This window comes from Primulina huaijiensis, chromosome 9, assembly GCF_012295235.1.
Source record: "Primulina huaijiensis isolate GDHJ02 chromosome 9, ASM1229523v2, whole genome shotgun sequence".
NCBI classification, from domain to species: Eukaryota; Viridiplantae; Streptophyta; class Magnoliopsida; order Lamiales; family Gesneriaceae; genus Primulina; species Primulina huaijiensis.
Window position 1 is genome coordinate 17547645 of NC_133314.1, and position 26674 is coordinate 17574318.

The 26674-nt window shown below is 36.0% G+C and overlaps 1 protein-coding gene and 1 pseudogene across 1 annotated transcript; both read left to right on the top strand.

Moving 5' to 3' along the window:
• The first annotated feature begins 5771 nt into the window (after positions 1–5771).
• Positions 5772–10077, top strand: LOC140985166 (putative 12-oxophytodienoate reductase 11; annotated as a pseudogene).
• Positions 10078–17184: 7107 nt separating this feature from the next.
• Positions 17185–24707, top strand: LOC140984641 (ras-related protein RABA2a). Its single transcript, XM_073452191.1, has 2 exons — positions 17185–17461; positions 24050–24707. The coding sequence occupies exons 1-2, from the start codon at positions 17297–17299 to the stop codon at positions 24527–24529; spliced, it is 645 nt and encodes a 214-aa protein (XP_073308292.1). The 5' UTR covers positions 17185–17296; the 3' UTR covers positions 24530–24707.
• The last annotated feature ends 1967 nt before the right edge of the window (positions 24708–26674 follow it).

Consider the following 26674-nt stretch of genomic DNA (forward strand, 5'->3'; position numbering starts at 1 on the left):
ATTCCAAAAATCGTTTCTTATAGAGGATCAATGTCTATACATGTAATGGTGAAATGCTATAATTTAAATCAGTCGTATGAATACAAAATTATTTAATTTATAAAAGTAGGTTTTTTGTGTGACTGTCTTGAAACGGGTCGACTTGGTCCATATTTGGAGTAAAAAGTTATACATTTGGCATAAAAAAATAATATTTTTTCATAGGTTAGGTCGGATAGGATTTTCGACTCACAAAATTGATACGTGAGACAATTTAATAAGAGTTTTTTGTGAATATATAAAGATGTCGAAAATATTGACTTTTACTCCTTGAAAACTTTTTATGTTTTTGTTGGATTTGGTAAATTCACACACGTTTTATGTTTCTAATTAATAGGATAGCAAAATTAAGATGAAAATCAATATTTAATTAAAGATCTCCAGGTGTTACAAACGCGATTTATGTTGTTTTTCCTTTGAATTCCACTCATCTTAATTGGTTTAAAATAATTAATAAAGTAAGCCATGAAAATATAAACTGTACAAATTAATTGTAGTAGGTCAAAATGGTCCGATTAAATTAATAAAGGAAAGTAAAAATAAATCTTGTGACCAGATTTGTTTTAGCTACTCGAGTTGTGTTTTGTTTATGCTACTTATATGGGTAGTTCTTTTATCCATTCAGGACATGACACGTGTGTTGAGTAGATAAATCATGATCATTCATTCAATCATGAAGTATGAATGAATGATCATATGAGTAACATCTACCAACCTACCCGAGTTGACCAAAATAATCTGGAAATTCCAAGAGTTTTACGAGGTTTCGACCAAATGGGGGATAAATTAAAGAACGTTAGAGTAACTTATAAAATTTCTGATATATAAGACAATACGTATTTAAAAAAAAATCAAATCCTAAATTATAGAAATGATTTCCATTTGATTCTTCTAATAAACAAAATAATCCTATACTGATTGATATTCTTCACCATAAATAATTTACTAACCTTGTAAAGATACAATATATATTTTTTATATTTTCAAATTTTAATAAACTTGCCAATTTACTAGAGTAATTTTACAATTTATTATTAGCATTAAGGGAGAAATGGTCTGTGTGTGGACGTCAAGTGTGCATGAAAATTGTAAAAATTGATCTTGAAAATTGACATTATGTTTTGAATTTTCGTCTTATAACCAGTGTTCTAAAAAGCTCGCTTAAGCGCGCTTAAGCTTGAAGCTCGGCAAAAATGCCCCGCTTCGGAGAAAGCGGAAAAAAGCGGTCAAACTGTAGTTTGATTGAATTAAGCATAATTAAAGTGTTTAATTAAGCGTGTTTAAGCACAATTAATCGTATCTATTTATTTTTTAATTTTTTTATTTTGAAAGTATGTCTTTTTATTTAAAATAATAAATTAGGTTTATAATTTAGATGTTTAATTTTTAATTTTAATTATGATTAAGCGTGTCTGATAATGATTTGACAAATATTTAACATTTTTAATGTGTTCTAGTTGCAAAAACAAATAAAAATTGTAATTTTGATATTTTTATGATTTTATAAATATGAGAATTAATGCATCAGACTTAAATTTATCATATTTATGTATTATTTTGTCTATTTATTGGTTTGAGATAATTACAATTACACTGAAGATAAAAAACGTTTTTTCACGCTTAAGCCTGTGCTAATCTCGCTTAAGCTTGAAAAGCTTGGAGCTCGACATCCACGCTTCGGGACGCTTCACGCTTTTTAGAATTGTTTTAGCTCGACATCCACGCTTCGGGACACTAAGTTGAATTTTTTCGGTTTTCATAATTTTCAGCTGGAAATAATTTGAACTAACAGAAATTGTTTATTGGCACCGAAAATACATATGGCATGATAATTGATGATAAATAATCTACCTGGACGATAAGTGATAATAATAGAAATAATAATAAATTAACGAAAAAAAATTAAATAATAATAAAATTTTAAGATAATAAAAACAATCAAAAGCAATACACCAAACTTATCGATTTTGTAAAATCGATTATTTGTCGTTTTACAAAAAAGTTGTAGATAGTGATACCAGTGTCACTTTAATCTTTTAAATCGTAAATCATCTCAAGCATCACGTTTTGATTGTTCTACATAGCATGAGCATTTGTTGAATCAAACGATCTTCTTCCAAATAATTGCACTTCTTACAATAAATAAAAATCGAACTCGTGACCTTGACTCTGATACCATTTGTATGATTGAATGCTTACAACTTTACTAAAATCTATTTACGACCCAACAAACATGTGCCAAAATTTGAGCTTCGTCGAGTCGTTATTGAGTATGTGTAACAAAGATTCAAAGGTACACGGGTCATGCACGAGTTCGGGATGAGTTAGGCTAATCGTGACTTCTCGCCAAGAAAAAATGGACCTGCCCTTGACCCATACCCGTCCCGATCCAAACCTTACAGTTCCAATCCGGGTGGGACCTACAACCCCATTAAGCATTAAACATATTTTTTTATTCTAGTTAATACATAATAAATCTAAAATTTATAAATTCGTCAAAATCACATCCAAACCATAAATATTTTTACTAATAAGAAGTTAGCAACAGAGACGATAATACTGTGAATTAAAATTATGGATTAGAACATTTATCATTTCATACTAGCACCCCTTCGCACGCGATGCGAGCATATATATTGAATATTTTTTAAATGTAAAATAATGTTTGTGTGAAATATTTATATATTATATTAAAATTTTAAAATATTTTTTATGATAATACTTTCACAAAATTTCATATGAGACCATCTCATTGGTCAATTTGGTGAAACGGATCTCTGACATGATCCGACTCATTTTTATGTCTAAAATATTATTTTTCACTGCAAAAACTATCATTTTTATGTCAGTTATGTTATGAAAAATATTGTGTAATATATGATGATTTGTGTTAAAGTATTCAATTCATTAAAAATATTATTTTTTATTTTCAAAATATTATTTTTCTGCTGTAAAAATATCAATTTTTGTGGATTATGTTATGAAGATATAATTTTTACATTAAAATTCTTATGAGCACGTCTCATGTGTCAACTTTGTGAGACGTATCTCCGAGTCAATCTGACCCATAATCATTTATCTTAATTAATTAAGCGCTAAATTAAGGGAAGTAATTTTCTAATTTTTTTTATAAGGTTATCACCAGTGCCGGGATCTCTATTAATCTTTAATTGTTTAATAATTGGACGGATCCCGGGATCGTCAACAATTTTTAAATTTTTTTTTTTGAAACATTAATGTGTGTAAAGAAGATTATATATATTAAGTACTTTCTAAATTGTCTCCCATGTGCTAATTATAAATATTATAATTGGAAAAGTAACAAATAAAACCAAAAAGTAACATTAATTTAATAGGATAAAGTTGGGTTAATATTTTCGTTGGCCCCTCTTCTTTGTATTTCTCTCGAAATCGTCCTTCTTTTTTTTCGGACCAGCAAATTAGTCCCTAAAGTTTCGTAATGTTCTCCATCTGGTCCTTCACGTCATCTCCCCATTTGAAATTAGCGGAGATCTGGAATCTGGAATAGCTATAGAAGCTTGCAAAGGAAGAAAAATTTGAGACGAAACCAACCGGCTTACCAACCAACAACCCCATTCCGCAATCTCTGTTCTCCGATTTGGTTCGGTTCGGTTAGACGGTTTTTCAATTTTGGGGGAAATAGGGGAAACAAATTGTATAGGACTTTTTAAATAAATATTATAAATTAAAAAAAATTCAAAAATATAACAGATTTTAAAATTTTAAAAGAATGTGATAAGGTGGGGTTTGTAACCCTGCTTCATTGAGGAGTCGGGGTCGGGGTCTGAGACCCCGACTGCTAATTGTGTTTTTCGAGGAGTCGGGGTTTGAGACCCCGAATCCTCTTTTTATTTTATTTTTCCGACAACTTCTTACAATTGATTAGTGTTGATTTTTTTTTTTTTGTCATTTTGTATGACAAATGTATCTGATAAAGCCAAATTGAACACCCGTGATGGTCAAATTGAACACCCGTGAATCTATACTGAATTCAACTTGCAATATCAGTGATGCTCGAACATGTAATTGCTTGCTTTTATCATTCCTTTCCCTCATGTTCTTCTTCTAAGGTGCATGTAAGTTTTTTCCTCTTTTCTATCTTTTTTTTTTCTTATTTCAATCTATTTTTCTTCTTCAACACCAATTTTTTTTATTCTTTACTTTGTGTTTATGATGAACTACCAAGAAGCTTAAAAATTTTTTCTTTTGCAGGTATAAATTTTTTTGAAAAATCAATAATTTGGAGTTCCTCGTCAACAAAGTAAGTGATTTTTTTATTAAACAACAATTGTTATCGACCTATCCGCTTCAATATTGTCAGGCACCGTACCTTGCCTCCATGCTTGAGATGATGTACCCTCATTTGGAACTTGTGAATAACCGACATCACGTTGAAATGCATTATTATCATCATTTTCATCAACATTACCATCTTCAGAATCGTTGGAATGTGAATCTTCATCACTATCCTCATCGTGGTACCTATCCATAAAGAAATCACGTCTCGTTTGTTCATCATATGATGTGAACGGAGTAATTTCATACGGATTACACCTTCTTCTTGCACTAGACTCCCATCTACGCCCATCATCTGCACATGGAATGGTTTGTTAAACCACATGATTATTCACATATCGATCCCAATTATTTGGCTGTTCATCTTCACCCACAACAACATTTGAAGTGCCTCCTCCGTCATCGAAGCCCATTGTACTAAATCCTTGTGTAATACATGGGATGTAGGCTTCTAGATCATTGGAACAAACATTATTTTGTACCGACTCAGACTCAATATACAAATGTAAACACCGCAGGTCAATCTGAGATGTCATAAAATGTAAGGAAAAAAAGTTAAATGAACTTATTTTTAATAATTAAATATTTTTTAACTAAAAATTCAAAATAATAGCTATTCGACTATTATTATTGTTACATAAATTTAGATTATTTAAATTAGATAAAAGAAATATTGCAATGTCATATGACCCCGATAAAAACAAAGGTCGAAAGATAAAAATACAAAATGTCAAACATATAAAACTAAATTTGAAAATTTTTGGGTTTGGTTCATTATTGACTTTGACAAATTTTGATTTTTGAATCGGAAGGGACGACATGCCCACGCATATAAAGCAAGATTCTAAAAAACGTGAACCGTCCCGAAGCGTGGATATCGAGCTCCAAACTTTTCAAGTTTAAGCGAGATTAGCACATGCTTAAGCGTGAAAATTCGTTTTTTATCTTTATTATAATTGTAATTATCTCAAATCAATAAATAGATAAAATAATACATAAATATGATAAATTTAAGTCTGATGCATTAATTCTCATATTTATAAAATCATAAAAATATCATAATTACAATCTTTATTTGTTTTTGTAACTAGAACACATTAAAAATATTAAATATTTATCAAATCATTATCAGACACGCTTAATCATAATTAAAATTAAAAAATAAACATCTAAATTATAAATTTAATTTATTATTTTAAATAAAAAGACGTACCTTCAAAATTAAAAAAAATAAAAAATAAATAGATACGATTAATTATGTTTAAGCACACTTAATTAATCACCTTAATTATGCTTAATTCGATCAAACTACAGTTTGACCGCTTTTTTCCGTTTTTTCCGAAGTGGAGCGTATTTGTCTAACTTCAAACTTAAACACATTTAAACAAAGCTTAAGCGGGCTTTTTAGAACGCTAATATAAAGTCGGGTCCAAGAACGATGCTGAAATATCCGTATTCCGCTTGCTCCTTCCTTCATCCTCGATCACAGCTTATTGACTTTTGAGAGTGATTGGTCCGATTCTTCTTGCTTCGGGGAGATGGCGGCGGCTTTGAGTTCTGGAGTTCGGGTTGACGGATCTTCGTCTGACAGTACCATTCCTCTGCTTACTCCCTACAAAATGGGAGACTTTCATCTTGCCCACAGGTTTGTTTACCTCCGAATCACGACTTTTGTTTAGTTCTTAGTTTACAGTAGTTGTAACACATAATCAAAAACTAAAATAAGTCCAAATCCCTTGTGGATTAATTGAATCTGTTAGGATTTTTATAGGATCACGAACTATTCGTGCTGGATTCCGAAAAGGTCAACCAAAGTCTGATACTTTTTTAAACTTGTAACCAGTTTACTGAACGAGCAGACTGAATCACCGAAAAATTTGATTCCATCGGTCGATTAATTGGTGGGATCGAAATTCTACAAATTCCATGTTGTGATCTGGAGAAACGGCCCCTCATTTAGCTTTAGATTGCGCTGTTGACTGTTGTTTAGATGATGCATTCCGTTTTAACATTTGTGCAGAATTGTCTTGGCGCCATTAACCAGAAACCGGTCGTATAACAACGTGCCACAGCCGCATGCGGCGGTGTATTACTCTCAACGAGCCACCAAAGGCGGTCTTCTCATCACTGAAGCAACTGGTGTATCTGATACTGCACAGGGGTACGTATGTACAACCATATCGTGCAATTTCTTCTCAGCTTCACGACGTCTACTGTAGTCGATGTTGTTTACATTTGATTTAAAGGTACCCAGAAACGCCTGGAATTTGGACAAAGGAGCATGTGGAGGCATGGTAACCAATTGTGGATGCAGTTCATGACAAGGGTGGCATATTTTTCGTGCAATTATGGCATGTTGGTCGTGTCTCAACCTATGGTATGTGTTAAAAATCACTTCTCCGGGAAGTTCGTACTCATGGAAGATGGCTTGCCAGCCCCCCTCACGCTTTTTTGGGCTTACAGGGGCAGTGCTAAGCCTCAAGAATAGAACTCTCCTCCCATCTTGTAGCCTTTCGATTATGAAATCAATAGTTCGACACATCCTTTTAGGCGTAAGCCGGAGATCATATTAGCAAAAGGTTAATACCCAAGACTCAGCATGCTGTCCAGATCAGGCAACAAAATCCTTTAAATACCAACTTAACGAAATATAGTAATGTTTTAAAGCTCATAGTTTATTTAACTTATCTATCATTGATGTTAATGTTGGATCTCGGTTTTCTACACGCCCAAACGCAGCGGAAGTTTTAAAATTTTATTTTATTTTGACAATCAAAATATATATGATAGGGCGTTCGTATGGTTTTCAGAAACATGCATAAGATGTTAGAAAATTTATACCTTTTGTGAATTAATTCACTTGGCTCCAACTAATCCGGTATAAACGGATTAGCTCTTGATGAATTCCTACGACCTTTCTTCAAGAGACTCCTTTCGTTTCGTCTAATCAGGTACACGACTGAATTGTTTGATCCTCTTCCAAATTGCACTAGAAATATTAGAAGAGATTTAACGTAGGGGAAGATTATTTGAGAGACGGCTCAAAAACCTTTCTCAAAAGAAGGTGGCCGATTTTTCTTTCTTTGGAGGAGTGGTTTTTTTAAAAAATGATTGTGGTAGGTTAGGGTTATGACTTGCAACCCCTATTTATAATTAAGTCATAGTCTAATTACATAATTAACATTAATGGACTTGATTTAATTAATTGGGCTAGTCCAACTAATTTAATTAATTTAATCAAGGTCCATTAAAACTTTAATTAATTATTATGTTGGACTTGTACTCCTACAAGCCCATTAAACATATTACCCATCATATTTAATTTATTAATTAATCAACTCAACTTTTGAGCTTAATAAATTAAATACATTATAAATTCAACATTTGAATTTATTATTTAAATTATAAATTCAACTACTTGAATTTTCATCACCTCCAAAATTTAATATTTAATAAACCCAACATTTAAGTTTAATTAATTAAATTCTCAAATTTTATAAATTCAACTCCTTGAATTTATTCTCTCAAAATTTAATTATCATAAATTCAACTCCTTGAATTTACTATATAATATAAATTCAACTCCTTGAATTTATTCTCTCAACGGGAACAAACGATCCAGTGCTTGTGTGACCCTCAATGGTTCAGGGATACAGCTAGCCGTGGGTTCACAACTCTTTGTGATTCTGGACATAATCCTTTATTCGGGCTTACCCTAGTTAGCCCCATTCTTTTCATCAACACTTTGATCAAGAATGTCAGAACTCATTTCTGATTGCACCCATCGGATCATGGTAAGAGCGTCTAGTAGCATCGCCCCATGATCCCCTAGGTATCACTGATAGTGCCTGCAAGAACCAGTCGATTATGATTAACGTACATTACGGTCCCTTCATCTCATATATCCCGATCGAATCTGCAACCATTGGTTCATCGAGGGTTGCATATTAATTCGATAACTATGTGACAACTATAAATAGTGGCATCGCATGTACCGTTCGAGAACTCCTTCTCTAACGTACATCTCATACTCTGGCCAGAGATTCCATGCACTATAATTTCATCAGATCACATAGGATATCCACACCCGCAGGTGAGCGGTGAATCCCCGACTACAATGCACTGGCTCCTATATGTGTCGCAACTATACCCAACCTCGCCACCTGATGACTCTCCTGGAGTCAGTAAACGAGTCAAAGCACAGCCCTAGCATATAGAGTCTCAGTGTTGTCCCGGGTCGTAAGGACTAATGGTGTACAATCATAACCACGGACTTATCCTCTCGATGAATGATAACCACTTGGAAAGTCCGAGGGAGGGTTGTTCGGTATAATCATCATATGACTACCCATCTGCATGTTTGGACATCTCTATGCCCTTACCAAGAAACGCAGTACACAACATCACAGATGCTAGTCTCAAGCTCAAGCGAACTTTATCCCTGTTTTAGGCGGCTGAATCGACTAGGAACGAATTTAGATCATACAGTGTTTACAAACGAGTTTCAACATCGAATTACGATTCATTTGTATTAAAGTATAATCAAGGTCTTTATCTATGTTTGATAACATAGGTATACAGATAAAGAAATAACAAACCATGAAATAATGAATTATATTAAAATAAAGATTGTTAATTACAACTGAGTCAATAAAATCCCTAGCCAACAGTTGGCTTGCAGGGCATCTACTCTAACCGTTAATACATTTGATGAGGTCAGTGATGAAGTTATACAAATGAAATTTGAAGTCATAGGTTCGTTATATTGATTAGGCTATCTTATTTTATAAGATATGCAGCCCAATGGCCAATCTCCAATCTCATCAACTGACAAAGGGGTCACCCCGGGCCTCGACGGAGGAGATTGGTCTCCACCTAGACGGCTAAGGCTAGATGAAATCCCTGGTATTGTCCATGATTTCAGGTTGGCGGCTAAGAACGCCATTGAAGCAGGTTGAGTCCCGATCTTGATATAAACTCTTTCAAAATTCTGAATGATATAAAAAACATACCTTTGTTTGTCTGTCATTACAGGATTTGATGGAGTTGAGATACATGGAGCAAATGGTTACATAATCGAACAGTTTCTGAAAGACCAAGTGAATGATAGAACAGATCAATACGGGGGGAGCATGGAAAACCGGGCTCGTTTTGCTCTAGAAATCGTGGAAGCCATAGTGAATGAGATCGGATCAAACAGAGTTGGTATGAGACTATCTCCATATTCAGATTTCATGGAGTCCGTCGACTCGAATCCGGATGCTCTGGGCTTGTACATGGCGAATGCACTTAATGAGTTTGACCTACTCTACCTCCATGTGATCGAACCACGAGTGGCCGGCGCGAGGGTCCTTGAAGGAGCAGAGGATGAAGTTCCTCACAAGCTTCTTCCTATAAGAAAAGCTTTCAAGAATACATTTATTGCTGCTGGTGCTTATAACAGAAGTATGGGAAACAGAGCTATTGCTGATAATTACACGGATTTGATCGCGTATGGACGTCTGTTCTTGGCTAATCCGGATTTGCCAAAACGCTATGAGATCGATTCTGCTCTCAATAAGTATGATAGGAGCACATTCTACACTCCGGATCCTGTCATTGGTTACACTGATTATCCATTTCTCGAATAAGTTTTTCGACAGTGTTTGCAAGAGTTTTTGTTTATTTTAAACTAATTCTTCTCGACATTATTTTGAGTGGGCGAGAAACAAAAGTAAGAAGCGTTTGAAAATAAAAATCTAAAGCTATTATAAACTAAAATTTAAGTGTTTGAAGAAAAATTACTTCCAAGTTTACTTCAGTAAAATGACAATAATATCCTAAATCTATACACCATTTATCTTATAAAAAATTCTGGAAATGCAATTTGTAAAAAAATACTTTTAAAAACTAATATATAAATAAAATTTCACATTTTACAAAATCTTCAAAAATATTTATAAAATTAAAAGAAATCGTGGAATATGAATAATTTTTAAGGATATAAATGTGAAATTGACACTTTAAATTATTAAAAAAAAACATATCAATTTTGCTTTTAAATTTTGACTAAAAATTAAATAAGTTGAAATAGAAACTGACATTTACAAACACCTCAAACCACTTCGTCTAACTAGAATATATGAAATACTTCATAGCACTCTCATAATCTATTAAGTTTTCTAGCTTCATAAAATTGAAAAATTATTAAAGCATTTATTTTAATTATTAAGCGAAGTTGGTTGCCTTCTTCCTTTCTTTCTTTCTATATATATTTTTTTTGCCAGAAATTCACAGTAGTGTAAATCATTTATTTATTTTTGGCTGCCTTCTTTGAGTCACGCATTGAAGGAATTGTTACTGTACTGTATATAACCTTATAAATACTACAAGATTATGTTTCCATATAGAGATTCGGATTTGTGGGATGGTTTCACGATTTGAAATCCGTAAAATTTAAAATAACTAGATTGTCGAGTATATATGAAATTGGAAAAAAAAATATTTGTTTAAAATAAGATATTTGAAATCATTCATTTTAATTTTGAGTCAAATAATCATAATGGATTTATAGGTTGATTCGAAATCAAATATTTTTAAATTATTCATTTCAAAGAACCACAGTTATGTCGGGGTTCTAGCACTAGATATCAGACGACTTCTGGCTCCTCAAGGAAGCCCTTCTCTTAGTCATGCTCGACGTTCTGCGAATTGTGTTGCTCACGTCATTGTCTATTTTGCTTGTACGTCTCATTCCCCTTTTGTTTGGGAGTGTGGAAATTTTCTTTTTTGATTGATTGATCTTGTAATAAAAAAAACATTTCTCTTTTTCAATAAATTACTAGAGTTTTCACCGTAAAAAAAATCTCAATTATTCTTATAACTTTTCAAATTCGTCTGAAAATACGATGAATATGCTTCTTGTATTAAGAAATACACGGCACGGATAATATAAATCCAAATATAATGTGTGAATATAAAATGGTGAAAAAAGTTGAGACATTGTTTGATCCAACACATGCAATGGTCCATCAGTCCAACTGTTCCAGTTATTTGTTTCTAAAACTAGATATTAAAACGTGTGTAGGTGCACATGCAAAAACTAAAAAAATAAAATTTTTAAAAAGCTACAATAATAATAATAATAATAATAATAATAACAAAAAATATATAAATAAAAATAAAAAACACCAACAACAATAATAAATAGTGTTCTAAAATATTAATCTAATTCATTATGCATCGATCAAAATAGTACATATATCATAGTATTCATCACATAATAATTTTTTCTCATATTCCGTAATTCGAATTTCTTTTTTATCAGTCTCCTCTTGTGTTGCTGGCTCGAACAGCTAATTGTGTATGCTATCTCTGCAGAAGGTACATTATGATGAACTAAAACCTCTATTGACTTCATGGCTAACTTGTTTTCCTGCGTTGCACCCCTCTCATCTAAATCTAAACTATCTTTCTCTCCTAACGTTGAGCGTGAAGCGGCTCTGAACGGTCTTTTTTTTCCTTTGCATGTCTCCGCAAATATATTCTGGAGCGTAAGACCGAAATGCCATTCGACAAATGAAAATTAGAAATGCTGAAGCGCGTATTGAGACTCATTCAGGTCTCTTTGAATTTCCATGAATAATTAACTCACAAGATGATGAACTATATGAACATAAAACTTTGTGAGACCGCCTCACGGATTAATAGTGAAGTAAACACGAAAAGTTAATGAGTTAGATCAACACAAAATTCTTGTGAGATCGTGTTGAGAGCTAAAAGTGAAAACACGTTTTAGACAAATGCGTTTTTGTTCCTTTAGTTTAGTATAAATAATTGTACTCTTTGAATTCATCTAGAATTTTCCCGAAATAAGATTTCTTCTTCCTGGAGTTTTCCTCTCCTTTCCGCGAGGTTCCAGCTTACTTTAACATGGTATCAGAGCAAGCGATATCTCTCCAATTTTGAAATTGTTGCTTCGCATTAGTGCAGGTGTGAGGATCTGTACACGAGCAACTCCAATTGTTTTGCTGGAGCCTTCGATCGAGATCTGTTGGGATGGCGGTTAATATTGGATTCAATGATCTACTCTACATTCATCCATCTGATACTCCTGGTATGTGTCTCGTTACTGATCACCTGTCTGGAATTGACAATTATGGAGTATGGAGTAGAGCTATGCTCATTGCACTCCGTGCGAAGAATAAGACTGGATTTATTGATGGAACGTGTAAGAGGCCTCTCCTCGATCAGCCAAACCTTCATCAATGGGAGAGATGCAATGCCTTAGTGTTGTCGTGGATTATGAATTCCGTTTCAAAGGAAATATTTGGGGGAATTGTTTATGCTCTAGATGCGTCTGCTGTTTGGTCTGATCTTAAAGATCAATATGATAAAGTCAATGGTTCAAGAATTTTTGCCCTCCACCGAGAAATTGGGAGATTGACACAAGCTAATAACACCGTGTCAAGTTACTACTGTAAGATGAAACAATTATGGGATGAATATTCATCATTAATTATACTACCTTCGTGTGAATGTGATACGGCAAGGCAATATATTACACATGATCAGCAGCAGAAACTCCTACAATTCTTGATGGTGCTCAATGACAGTTATGCACAAATTCGAAGTCAAATCTTGATGATGAGTCCTCTGCCTTCAGTTGGTCAAGCGTTCTCTATTATATCCCAAGAGGAATCACATAGATTACTTTCAGTTGTGGAAGAGTCATCAACAGCATTCTTCTCTGTTCAAGGTAAGCTTGGTAACCAAAAAAAAAGATATCTTAACTTGCGATTATTGTCACTGGAATGGCCATACCAAGGACTTTTGTTACAAACTGGTTGGATATCCACCTGGTCACAAATTGCACAAAGCCAATAACAGCAGAAAGGGAGGACAAAATGGCAGAGCACCTAAAGATCCATCTAGAAATCAGAGACCATATGCTAACTTGACTGATATGGCACAAATTGAGACTACCACTCAGTCCAGCACAGAAGATTTCAATGTAGCTGCTACTTCAGTCTTCACACCTGCTCAATATGCCAAGATCTTGAAAATGCTGGGAACTCATAAGCTTCCTTCTGTGACAGAACCAGTTGTGAATATGGCAGGTATACCCTCTACAACAAACCTTTCATCTCATTGGATTATTTACAGTGGTGCTAATGAGCATATGATTGGGAATTCGAATATGTTGCTAAGCTCTAAATCTGTGGCAACTTCTCCTAGGTCTGTAAGACTGCCAAATGGTACCAAGGCTCATGTCAATAAGATAGGGTCTATTTTGTTCACTGATTCCATCATCCTTAACCATGTCTTACACATGCCAGATTTCAACTTCAACCTACTGTCAATATCCAAACTCACCAAAGATCACAACTGTTTTGTTACACTTTATGCCCATTTTTGCCTATTTCAGGACCTCAAGACTGGGAGATTAATGGGGATTGGTAAAGAATGCAATGGACTTTACCATCTTGACACAAGATCCTTCTCAAGCTCCGGACCCAGCTTAGTACCTTCTGTTTCATTTCCTCATTCCATTTGTAATAACACTATTGGTCATATCAATCCGATAGTTAATGTGTCTGATGACCATTTTGTTTGGCACAAACGTTTGGGACACATGTCTGTAGCTAGAATGCAAATGCTGCCTTTTATGCCAAATTCTGTGAGTATCCCTCACTGTTCTGTTTGTCCAATGTCCAAGCAAACTAGAATTAAGTTTCCTTCCAAAAGTTTATCTCACTCATCTTTTTGTTTTGCATTGATACATGTTGATGTTTGGGGTCCTTTTCATACCCCCACCCATAATGGTCATAGATATTTTCTCACAATAGTGGATGATTTTTCCAGAGCAACATGGGTTTACCTTATGCAGTTTAAGGTTGAGGTGCTACAGATTCTAAGAATTTTTTCCAAATGGTCCATACCCAATTTTCTACTCTTGTAAAGACCATTCGGACCGATAATGCAAGTGACTTCTTCAAAAGTGCTTGTACTTCGTTGTTCAATTCCTTAGGTATACTACATCAAAGTTCTTGTCCTTACACTCCACAACAAAATGGAGTCGTTGAACGCAAACATCGACACATACTTAATATAGCTCGAGCTCTCTGTTTTCAATCCTCACTACCATTAGAATTCTGGGGTGACTGTGTTTCAACTTCTTGTTATCTCATTAATCGTACTCCCAGTCCGCTAATAAAAAACAAGACACCATATGATATGTTGTTCCATAAATCTCCAACCTTTGATCATCTTCGTGTCTTTGGGTGCTTGTGCTATGCAACTTCATTAACTTTGAAGGACAAGTTTTCTGCTCGAGCTAGTCCTTGTGTGTTCTTGGGTTATTCCAGCACCCAAAAGGGATACAAAGTTATGAGTTTGGGTGCTAAGAAGTTTTTTGTGTCAAGAGATGTAGTCTTCCATGAACAGATCTTTCCCTTCGCCACTCCCAATCCCATCATGCCTATTTTCCCTCCACAGATTGCTTGTAAATCTCCTTTACTTCAGTCAGAGTTTGTTGAAGATATATCCCCTGCTCATGTTGAATTTGTTGATCCTCTGACTCAACCTCCTGCTACTCATGAGGCTCCCACGGTTTTCCAGCCTCCGAAACGATCCTTACGTGTCCCCAAGCCTCCTGTTTGGACCAAAGACTATTCTTGCCCTACGTTATCCCACAGTAATTTGGCTACATCCAAGTATCCCCTCAGTCGGTATCTCACTTATACCAAATTTTCTAAACCTTATCAATCTTTCTTGGCTTGCATTTCTACCGACAAGGAGCCTAACTCTTATCATAAGGTTGTCTTGGATCCTAGATGGAAGGAAGCTATGGATTTAGAATTAGCAGCATTGGAATCTAATCACACTTGGGAATTAGTGCACTTGCCGATTGGAAAAAGAGCCATTGGTTGTCGATGGGTTTATAAAATTAAGCGACACCCTGATGGTACAGTTGATCGCTTTAAAGCTCGTCTTGTAGCCAAAGGCTATACTCAACAAGAAGGGATCGATTATCATGACACATTTTCTCCTACCGCTAAGATAGTCACTATACGATGTTTGATAAGTGTTGCGGCTTCGAAAAATTGGCCTCTTTATCAAATGGATGTGACTAATGCTTTCCTCCAAGGAGATTTGGATGAAGAGGTGTATATGCAGGTGCCACCTGGCCATTCTCTTCAAGGGGAGCAGCGTGTTTGTCGACTCTTTAAGTCCCTCTATGGCCTCAAACAGGCATCACGCCAATGGAACACTAAATTTGCTGGTGTTATGCGACTAGCAGGCTTTGTCCAGTCGCCCCATGATCATTCTCTCTTTACTAAGCGTGACTCTTTGCATATCACATTGTTGGTCTATGTGGATGACATTGTAGTCACTGGAAGTGATAAACACGCTATTTCTGACATCAAAGTGTTTTTGCATTCTCATTTTCATATTAAAGACCTTGGGCACTTGCGTTATTTCCTTGGCATTGAAGTGGCTCGGTCCAAGGAGGGGATTTATCTAAACCAACGCAAATATGTGTTAGAATTATTAGCTGATTCGGGTTTGACAGGTGCTAGAGTTTGCGACACCCCTGTTGTGCAACATCAAAAGCTCACAAGTCATACGCTGGATGAGTTCAATCGACAGAACTCTGTCAATGAGCTTGATGATAATTTACTGGCAGAATCTGATGTTTATAAAAGATTGGTTGGGAGGCTCATTTACCTTACTATTACAAGACCCGACATTTGTTATGCTGTACAAATTCTTAGTCAATTTATGCATGCACCAAAGAGATCACATATGGATGCAGCTCTGCGTGTGCTACGCTATCTGAAATCTGAACCTGGTCTGGGAATCATGTTGACAGCCAATAACAATTTCTCATTGCATGCTTATTGTGATTCTGATTGGGCAGCGTGCCCAATGACACGTCGCTCGGTTACGGGTTATTGTATCAAGTTGGGAGACTCCCTGATCTCCTGGAAATCTAAGAAACAAAGTACGGTGTCACGTTCGTCCGCTGAAGCGGAGTATCGAGCAATGGCGAGCACCACATGTGAAGTGACTTGGATACTTGGGTTACTAACAGATATGTGAGTGACATTGAGCACAACGCCAATCTTATATTGTGATAACCAGTCGGCTTTACACATTGCGGCAAATCCACTATACCATGAGCGCACCAAACATATAGAGATTGATTGCCACTTGATTAGAGAAAAGATCAAGAACGGTATGATCAAGACTGAATATATTCCCACAACCGAGCAACTTGCCGATATCTTCACTAAAGGTCTAAGTAGGGAACAACACTCGTATTTACTGTCCAAGATTGGTGTTTTAAACCTACACCAATCTTGAAGGAGAGTGTTGAGAGCTAAAAGTGAAAACACGTTTTAGACAAATGCGTTTTTGTTCCTTTAGTTTAGTATAAATAATTGTACTCTTTGAATTCATCTAGAATTTTCCCGAAATAAGATTTCTTCTTCCTGGAGTTTTCCTCTCCTTTCCGCGAGGTTCCAGCTTACTTTAACAGATCGTTTCACAGATTGATTTTTTCGTTGTATATGGAACGAATCAATCCAAGACAAGAGACTATGAGTGAAAAGTTAAACAAAACAAAATCTTGTTACGATACGTTTCTGTATGTGCCATACAGGGAAGAGCGTGCGAAACACTAATAAATGGAAAACGACATATTACAGAAAATTGGTCGAAGAAAATTGAGTTTATTAAGAAAATGTGGAGGCTATTTTAGTAATTAAAGTAAGCGTAGTATAGAGGTGGCTAACAGCTCATTTCCCCAGGCAATCATTCGCCCCCACAATTATTTTGCTAAATGTTCCTCTTCGAAAGTGAGACCCTCGGATTATTATATTAAGCTCCTATGTAATCTTTTTTTCTTGAATTCACCACCGATTCCGAAGCCGGAATTTCGGAATCTTTGTAAAGAATGGCGAGAAGACCTGATGAGGACTACGATTACTTGTTTAAGGTGGTGTTAATCGGCGATTCGGGCGTGGGTAAGTCCAATTTGCTCTCTCGATTCACTCGAAATGAGTTCTGCTTGGAATCTAAGTCCACGATCGGTGTTGAATTCGCTACCCGCACTCTCCAGGTCCGTGTTCATGCTTCATCTGCTACTGTTTCTAGTTTGTTTGGTTGAGGGTGTGGGGTAAAGAGAATTGAGTTTTGGAGATTTTCGTGGGTTGTTTTGGGTCTGATACTCTTGTTTGTTGCATGAGTTTTGCTGAAAAATCTGAGTGAATTGACGTGTTTTTTGTGGAGGGTTTTGTTGTCTGGATTTGTTCGTGATTAATGAGATATACGAGTAATTGTGTACCACTTAATTGATTACTTTGAGGACTGGTTCAGTAATTGTACGGTGATCAAGGCTTGAATTTGGAGTATTAAGTTTATTACGTAATAAAGGCGGTGCAGGTTAAGTACTTTCTCAGGATAACTCTAGGATGCCTTATCCTTCTTTGTTGATCTCATCTTATCTGAAGAATGTGCGAATGCATTATGTATTTTCCTTAAGTGGCGAAAACTGAATCCCGACTGCCTTTGTTTTCTCCTTGTGTCGGTAACATTTTCTTTATTTGTTCTTATTTGTGTGAGGGAAGGTGAGGAAGAATTAATTAGTGATGATGACCCATGAGGGAATTTTGGGGGACCATTGCCTTTCACAATAATTGAAGCATTTTTAATAGAGCTCTAGTTCTTTATCAATTTTGGGCACACATGCAGAAATGAACAACTTCTGAGGTTCTAATTTGTTGGATAATATGAGCATTTTTAGATTTGTTTGTTATTTTCATATTTGAAAATTCGTTTGATCTTATCAACTAGATTAGAGTAATTTGTTGTAACAAATTATTTGTTCCTATTTTATGTCATTCTTATCTTTGTAGTACATCTATAAAGTGTATGCATGAGATGAAATAAAACAATTTGATTTTTGCTCTCTTCATTTCTCACATGGTATCAGAGCAACATAGTCATATCACATATAATTCCCTTATTCAATTCCATACTTTTCCATTGTTTCTTCAATATGGCGGGCGAAGAAACATCTCCAAACTCTTCAGCTCTTATCAAAACCGATCTGTACGCTATTCATCACTCCGATAGCCCTTCAACTGTTCTTGTTACTCCTTTATTGACTGGAGACAATTACGGTTCATGGAGTCGTGCGGTAACAATGGCACTCCGTGCTAAAAACAAGTTTGGCTTTGTTGATGGATCTCTTAAAATGCCACAAGAAAAGGATGATTTTTCCAACTGGGAACTGTGTAACAACTTAGTTGGGATTTGGATTCTTAACTTCGTTTCACCATAGATACGTCCAAGTATCTTGTATGCTGAAACTGCAGCTCAGATCCGGACGGACCTTAAAGATCGTTTTTCTCAATCAAATGCTCCTAAGATCTATCAATTGAAACAATCAATCTCCACTCTCAAACAAGATGGTAGATCTGTTTCCCTATATTTCACACAACTCAAATCTTTGTGGGATGAACTCAGTTCCATTATTTCTATTACTCCATGTATTTGCGGCAATGCTAAAAATATCCTTGATCAACAAAATAAAGATCGTGCCATGGTGTTTCTTCAAGGCTTGCATGATCGTTTTTCAGCTATTCGCAGCCAAATTCTTCTAATGGAGCCTGTCCCTTCAATTCAGTGAATCTATAATTTGGTCTGTCAAGAAGAAAAACAACAAGAGATCAATATCCGAACTACTCCTAATGTTGATTCAGCAGCGTATAAGCCGCCTTCTCGATCTTCGGGAAAACGCCAACTGTCACGCCCCGAGCCCGGGCCCGCGGCTGTGTGACTGCACAATGGGCCCCTATAGCAACTACTCCGTATGCGTCCTCGCTTTACGAAAATGATTAACCCAAGTTGTTATAGAAGTCCATTGTAAGTCATTATAAACTCATTTTAAATTTTTAATTTTTAAAATGTGGGACAAGGGTATCACACCAACGCCCTTTCTGTGAGCATTGCAACAAGCATGGTGATACTCTTGCCACATGCTATCAGATTCATGGCTTTCCCGATACGCGAGTTAAGAAATCAGCAACCTCCTCCGGCTTTGCAGATACGCAGATGAAGAAGACAGAGCTGCCTTCTGCTACTTTTGCTAGCCAACTAACTTCTAAACAATACAATAAACTTCTTGCACTTCTCGCCAAGGACGAATCTGGTGGTTCATTGGTCCCACTTGGCAGGTACAGCTCTTACTTGTTTAGCCCTGTTGTTGGATTATTGATTCAGTTGCCTCTAATCATATATGTACATCTCTTTCTTTTTTTTCTTCATATTGTAAAGTCAATAACAGTTTATCGGTTCAATTACCTGATGGTTCTCAAGCGCCTGTGACACATATAGGCACTGTTACTTGTTCGTCATCACTAACTCTCACGAATGTTTTTCACATTCCATCATTTAAATTCAACTTACTCTCTATCTCACAATTAACCAAGTCCATAAATTGTGATGCAATTTTTTCTTCTTCATGTATATTTCAGGACCGAGCAACGAAGAAGACAATTCGTCGGGGTAGTGCTCGTAATGGCTTTTTCTATTTAGATGCGGACTTAACTTTAAATTCTGCCTTTTCTTTCAAGCACTGTAATAAATTCGACCTATGGCATTCTCGCCTGGGTCATCCATCTAGGTTTCGTTTTGATTTTATTGTTGAGAATTCTCCAAATATTTTTGCTAATAAAGATTTTATTCGTGACGTTTGCCTTCGTGCTAAACAGTCACGACTCCCTTTTTCTCGAAGTGTCTTGTTCTTCTCATTGTTTTGAATTAATTCATGTTGACATTTGGGGTCCTCTTTCTATACCTTCTCATAATGGATCTCGTTTTTTCCTTACTATCGTTGATGATTATTCACGATGCACTTGGGTTTATTTATTAAAACATAAATTTGAAACCTTTAATATGTTAATTCATTTTTTTAATCAAATTAATCGTCAATTCATTACGAAACTTTCTCGCATCAATTCTGGCAATGGGGGAATTTTCCTTCCTCAACTTCAAACTATTCGCTCAGACAATGGTTTTGAATTTCTTTCCGTACAAATGCGCACTTGGTTTCATGATAATGGTATTATTCACCAACGTAGTTGTGTTGAAACCCCCCAACAAAATGGCATTGTAGAACGTAACCATCGACATTTACTTGATGTCGCCCGCACTTTACGATTTCAAGCGAACTTGCCTATTTCTTTTTGGGGTGACTGTATTCTCACAGCTGCTTTCATCATTAACAAACTTCCAACTCCAGTCCTTCAATATAAGTCACCTCATCAAGTCTTACTTGGGAATGTTCCACCATACTCATTTCTTGGTGTTTTTGGATGTTTATGGTTTGCAAAAAATATGAATATTCGCCATAAATTTGATGAGCGGGCCAGGCCTGGAATCTTTGTTGGTTACCCATATGATCAAACTGGGTATCGCATATATGACTTCCAGACTCGTTAAATATATGTTTCTCGCGATGTCATATTCCATCTTTCCATGAATCAACTTTCCCGTATCACGATCTCCCATCTCCTTCATCAAAAAATTTTATCTCCATCACCCCAATCTATGATAATGAATCCTTTGATTATAACATAAAGTCGATTAATACATCTCCTAATGTTTCTTCTAATGATCCAATCCATCATAATGTAGTTGATCACTCCAATGTTTCTTCAATGGACATTCCAACATTTTCTTCGGTTGATAGCTCTACCAATTCTCTTCCGACATATTCTTCTCCTATAACCAGTAACCATCATCATAGAATCTGACGTCCACCCACCCATTTGAAAGATTATATTTGCAATCATATTTCTCTCTCGACCGATTTCCCGCTTGCAAATTATTTTTCCTTAACTCATATGAATCATTCTCATCGTGTGTTTCTCACTAATCATATTAAAAACAATGAACCAAAATCTTTTTCTCTAGCCATGAAGTCTGTCGAATGGCGTGATGCCATGGCCAAAGAAATTCAAGCCCAATCAAACAATACTTGGTCTTCATGTTCACTTCCGAATAATAAATCACCTATTGGTTGTAAATGGGTTTACAAAATAAAATATCGATTAGATGGCTCTGTTGAAAGATATAAAGCTCGTCTAGTTGCCAAAGGCTGCACTCAAGTAGAAGGTATCGATTATCACAATATTTTCGCAACAGTAGCCAAACTAGTCACTGTTCGTCTTCTCCTTTCAATTGCTGCCATAAAAAGTTGGTCTTTACACCAACTTGATGTCAACAATGCATTCCTACAAGGTGATCTCAATGAAGAGGTCTATATGAAACTTCCTCCGGGATTCTCTCATAAGGGTGAGACTCGCGTATGTAAATTAAACAAATCTCTATATGGTCTTAAACAAGCTTCTCGTCAATGGTTTTCTAAATTCTCAAGCACCCTTATTGAACGCGGTTTTCATCAATCTATCTCAGATTATAGTCTTTTTACATATATACGTGATCAGATTTCTATTTTCATTCTCGTATATGTCGATAACATTATTATCACTGGAAACAATGATGATGCAATTTCTGATATCAAGAAATTTCTTGCTCAATCTTTCTCCATTAAGGACCTTGGTAATCTTAAGTATTTTTTAGGTAGTGAAGTGTCCCGTTCTAAACAAGGGATTTTTCTATGTCAACGAAAATATACTATTGATATTCTATATGATTCTGGAATGACCGGCTCTCGGCCATCTGATTTTCCTATGGAACAACACCTTCATTTGAGATCAAATGATGGCACTCTTTTTTCCGATCCAGCAGTTTATCGTCGACTCGTGGGGAGACTTTTATACTTCACTGTAACTTGACCCAATATTCTATTTGCCGTAAATGTACTTAGTCAATTCATGTTATGCCCTTACTCTAGTCATCTCGATGCTGCATATCGGGTTCTTCGTTATCTAAAAGGAACTGTGATTAAGGGTTTATTTCTTTCTGCATCTAGTTCTCTTACTTTGGTAGGATACGCTGATTCTGATTGGGCTGGTTGTCCAACTACTCGTCGATCCACCACTGGTTATTTCACCATGGTTGGTTCTTGCCCCATTTCTTGGAAAACCAAGAAACAATCCACAGTTTCTCGTTCCTCTGCAGAAGCTGAATATCGTTCTCTAGCTGCACTCACTTCTGAATTACAATGGTTAAGATATCTCTTTTCAAATATGGGCTTCCATCATCCAAAACCAATTTCTGTTAGTGCGATAGTCAAGCTGCTATTCACATTGCCGAGAACCCTGTATTTCACGAGCGCACAAAACATATTGAGATTGATTGCCATTTTGTACGAGAAAAAATTCAGGCAGGTCTTATTGCTCATGTCTACCTACGTTCTAGTGATCAATTAGCAGACATCTTTACCAAACCTCTCGGTGGTGATGCGCATCGCCGGATACTTCCCAAGTTGGGTGTTCTCGACATTTCAATCCCAACTCCAACTTGAGGGGAGGTGTTGGATAATATGAGCATTTTTAGATTTGTTTGTTATTTTCATATTTGAAAATTATTTTTATCTTATCAACTAGATTAGATTAATTTTTTGTAACAAATTATTTGTTCCTATTTTATGTCATTCTTATCCTTGTAGTACATCTATAAAGTGTACGCATGAGATGAAATAAAACAATTTGATTTTTGATCTCTTCATTTCTCACATAATTTATTGAATTAGTGCTTGATTCATGGCTATAGCATCCTTGGACTTGTGGAGTAATTTCAGAAGAATTATATGTTAAAAGATTCTGTAACAGTTGAATCATGACGCTCCTTTGTGTGGTTATTTTGTCTTGATTGTTGTTTTTTTATTGGGTACTTGATGCTCTTCTGATTTATTTCTCTCACAATTAATTTTACTTTGGATCGCTCTTGGTTCAAAATCAATATATAAAATTTCAATTTTATTGAGGAATTCATGCACTATTAGCATAGTATGCATGTAGTTTTATTGCCCAATTATCATTTATGTTTTGAATTTCGGTGATCTCGTTGTTGTCTGTTCAATATGACAATAATCTCTCTCTCTCTCTCTGTGTGTAAGGCTATATCATTGTAAATAATGACATAAATGATCATGATCAGCATGACTCACTTGTTGGCATGGTGGGACGTGATGAGCGATCCAACCTCTTAACTGGCTACAATACTCAAAATAGTAAAGTTTGAGATGTTGAACTTTCTAAACTTCTAGGTTAGGGGGTAAAGAATGGCAGTGGGAGTCTCTGGGGGTAAAGGTTACAGAACAGAAAGATACAGAGTTTACCTGAAATTTCTATTCACGGGGGGAAATATCATTAGCTCAAGTCTTGAAACAACTGGGAAAGAAGAGGAGGACAGGGTGGTCCAACTATTAATTTTTCTCTACTTGTGCTCTAGCAATTTCTGATTTGCAAGATAATGCAGTGAAGTGTTGGGTTAATGACCCTTTTTCTTCAAGATGTTATTTATGTAGTTTTATTTTGGATTATGAATGTGTTTTTTTCATCACTGATTTTGGTTCAATAAATGGATGTTGGAAGTTTTAATAGCTCGCTAGCATCCATATATGCATTCTGGTCACCGAGTTCATTTTCTTGTAACATGGATTCCGGCTAGACATCAGAATCAAGAAACTATTTACAAATTGTGCCTGTTTACTGACTTTTCCTTGTCAAAACAGGTTGAGGGAAGAACTATTAAGGCTCAAATATGGGACACTGCTGGCCAAGAAAGATACAGAGCCATTACAAGTGCATATTACCGTGGTGCCCTAGGAGCTCTTCTTGTATATGATGTGACTAAGCCAACTACATTTGAGAACGTTAGTCGCTGGCTGAAGGAGCTTAGGGATCACGCAGACTCGAACATTGTTATCATGCTCATAGGAAATAAGACTGATCTTAAGCATCTCAGAGCCGTTGCCACAGAGGATGCTCAAGGATTTGCTGAAACAGAGGGGCTTTCGTTCATAGAAACATCTGCTTTGGAAGCAATCAACGTCGAGAAATCTTTTCAGACCATCCTATCAGAAATTTATCGAATTATCAGCAAAAAGACGATCTCCTCAAATGAACCTGGACCTTCAAGCATCAAAGAAGGGACGTCCCTTGTAGTTGGCCCTCAAGATTCCAACAAGAGTACATGCTGTTCTACGTCCTAATACATATTTCATCTCTTTATCATCTTCCGTTTTCCGAATATCTATTTGAGTCTTTTAGTCTTGCACGTTTGCCAGTTTCTTGATTATTTTATTTGCTAAGGCTTCTTGTGAATGTGTAGTCGGATGAAATATTCTTTGCAGTGACGCAGCGTTTACTATTTTGCATTTTGATCACAAAGATTGATTCGGGTTTACTTCATGCTACACAAATACACAATTGTGCACGACACAACAGTGATGTGACTTCTGAGCCATTTGCATGCACGTCTATGGCAACAATATTGTTAGTCATCGGGTAATCCTATGACTCGAAAACTTCGTTTATAAATAGGAGCACCCAAAAAAGCTCGTCTCAAAAAATATTACATCTTAATAATTTATGATAAATTTTATGTAACTGTATGTTTTTAGCTGTATATCTTTAAGAACATATTTGATATGTATAATAATGTCACGTGATTAAAAAGCTCAATGATGATTTTGCAACATTTAAAATAAAATAGGGAGTTTAAACTAATTTTGAACGAAAAAACGAACGAGTAAAATCTAAATGAAAACAGGGCACTTGTTCAGCGCATCCTTTATTCAGTGGAACCAATCTGGATTCCGTCGTATTCATAAGCTTCTTAAGTCTAGCGAGAGCTTCTTAACAAACTCAGAACAAGTTGACAGTGGTTGAGGAATGGGGAACAAATTAAGTCTCTAGAAGGTGAAGTCGAAAAATTGGCAACTCGAGAAGAAATTTATTGGAGGCAAAGGAGCAGAGTTTCCTAGCTAAAAGAGGGTGATCGAAATACTCGTTTCTTTCATTCAAAAGCCTCGCAGCGCAAAACCATGAACACCATAACCATGGTTATTGGTGCACAAAAGCTAGAGAAATTGCTGAAATTGTTTTGGATTATTACGGCTCCCTATTCGCATCATCTAATGTGACTGCAGAGGATATGGACAGAGTCTTGACAGTAATTGAACCGAAAGTAGACACATAGATGAATCAGTATCTCTATCGCCTGTTTACAGACAGTGAAGTCCATCAGGCACTCTTTGACATGCATCCAGATAAAGCCCCAGGTCCAGATGGTATGTCTACCCTATTTTATCAGAGATTCTGGCATGTGGTAGGAGAAGTTGTCACCACCGCGGTACTTCGAGTACTTAATGAGGGGGCTTCCCTCAAAGAATGGAATGAGACCCTTGTTACCTTGATTTCTAAAGTCAAGGACCCGATGATGCTAAAGGATTTTCGACTAATTAGCCTTTGCAACGTGTGCTACAAAATAGTTGCTCGAGCTCTTACTAACTGTTTCCGTCCAGTCTTGTCTAAGATTATAGAGGATACTTAGAGTGCCTGGCCGGTTGATTGCTGATAACATCATTGTGGGCTTTGAAATATTATGAGAAATAGGAGATCTGGAAGGAGTGGATATGCCGCTTTAAAATTGGACATGAGTATAGCTTGTGATCGCATGGAATGGGACTTCCTCCTAGTACTTTTGGGACAGTTGGGTTTTGACAACAGATGGATAAATCAGGTCATGAATTGTGTTAGATCTGTCTCTTACTAGTAAATCAGGAAGTAGCTGATCCAATCATATCGAGCAGAGGACTACATCAAGGAGACCCGTTTTCCCCATATCTCTTTGTATTATGTGCCCAAGGCCTCTCGGCCCTTCTCAAATCTTATGAGGCAAGGGGTCTCTTTCAGGGGGCAAAAATTGTGAGTACTTGCCCTTCAATATCCCATTTATTTTTCACAGATGGCAGTTTGGTTTTCTTCAGAGCGACTATGGAAGACGGGGCTCGAGTGAAAGAATGCCTCAATATTTACGAGAAGGCATCTCGGCAACTCATAAACTATGATAAGTCAGCCTTATCATTTAGCCCTAATACCAATACGATGCTGAGGGAGACATTGGAAACAATTTTAACTATTCCAGTGGTACAGTGTCATGATTTGTATTTGGGCCTTCCAGCGGTGTCCATGAGAAGTAAACGACTCCATTTTAAATATCTGGTAGAAAAAATGGTGAAGCAAATCCAAGGATGAGGAAACAGGTGGTTCTCTATGGGTGGTAAAGAGGTTCTCATTAAATCAGTGATGCAAGCAATTCCATCCTTTGCTATGTCATGTTTTAAAATACATGC

Bases quoted from the DNA above. Each gene is read 5' to 3' on its own strand.
- LOC140984641 (XM_073452191.1), top strand. From the start codon at position 17,297: ATGGCGAGAAGACCTGATGAGGACTACGATTACTTGTTTAAGGTGGTG. The intron at 17,462-24,049 runs GTCCGTGTTCAT...TTGTCAAAACAG, and splicing joins TCGCTACCCGCACTCTCCAG to GTTGAGGGAAGAACTATTAA.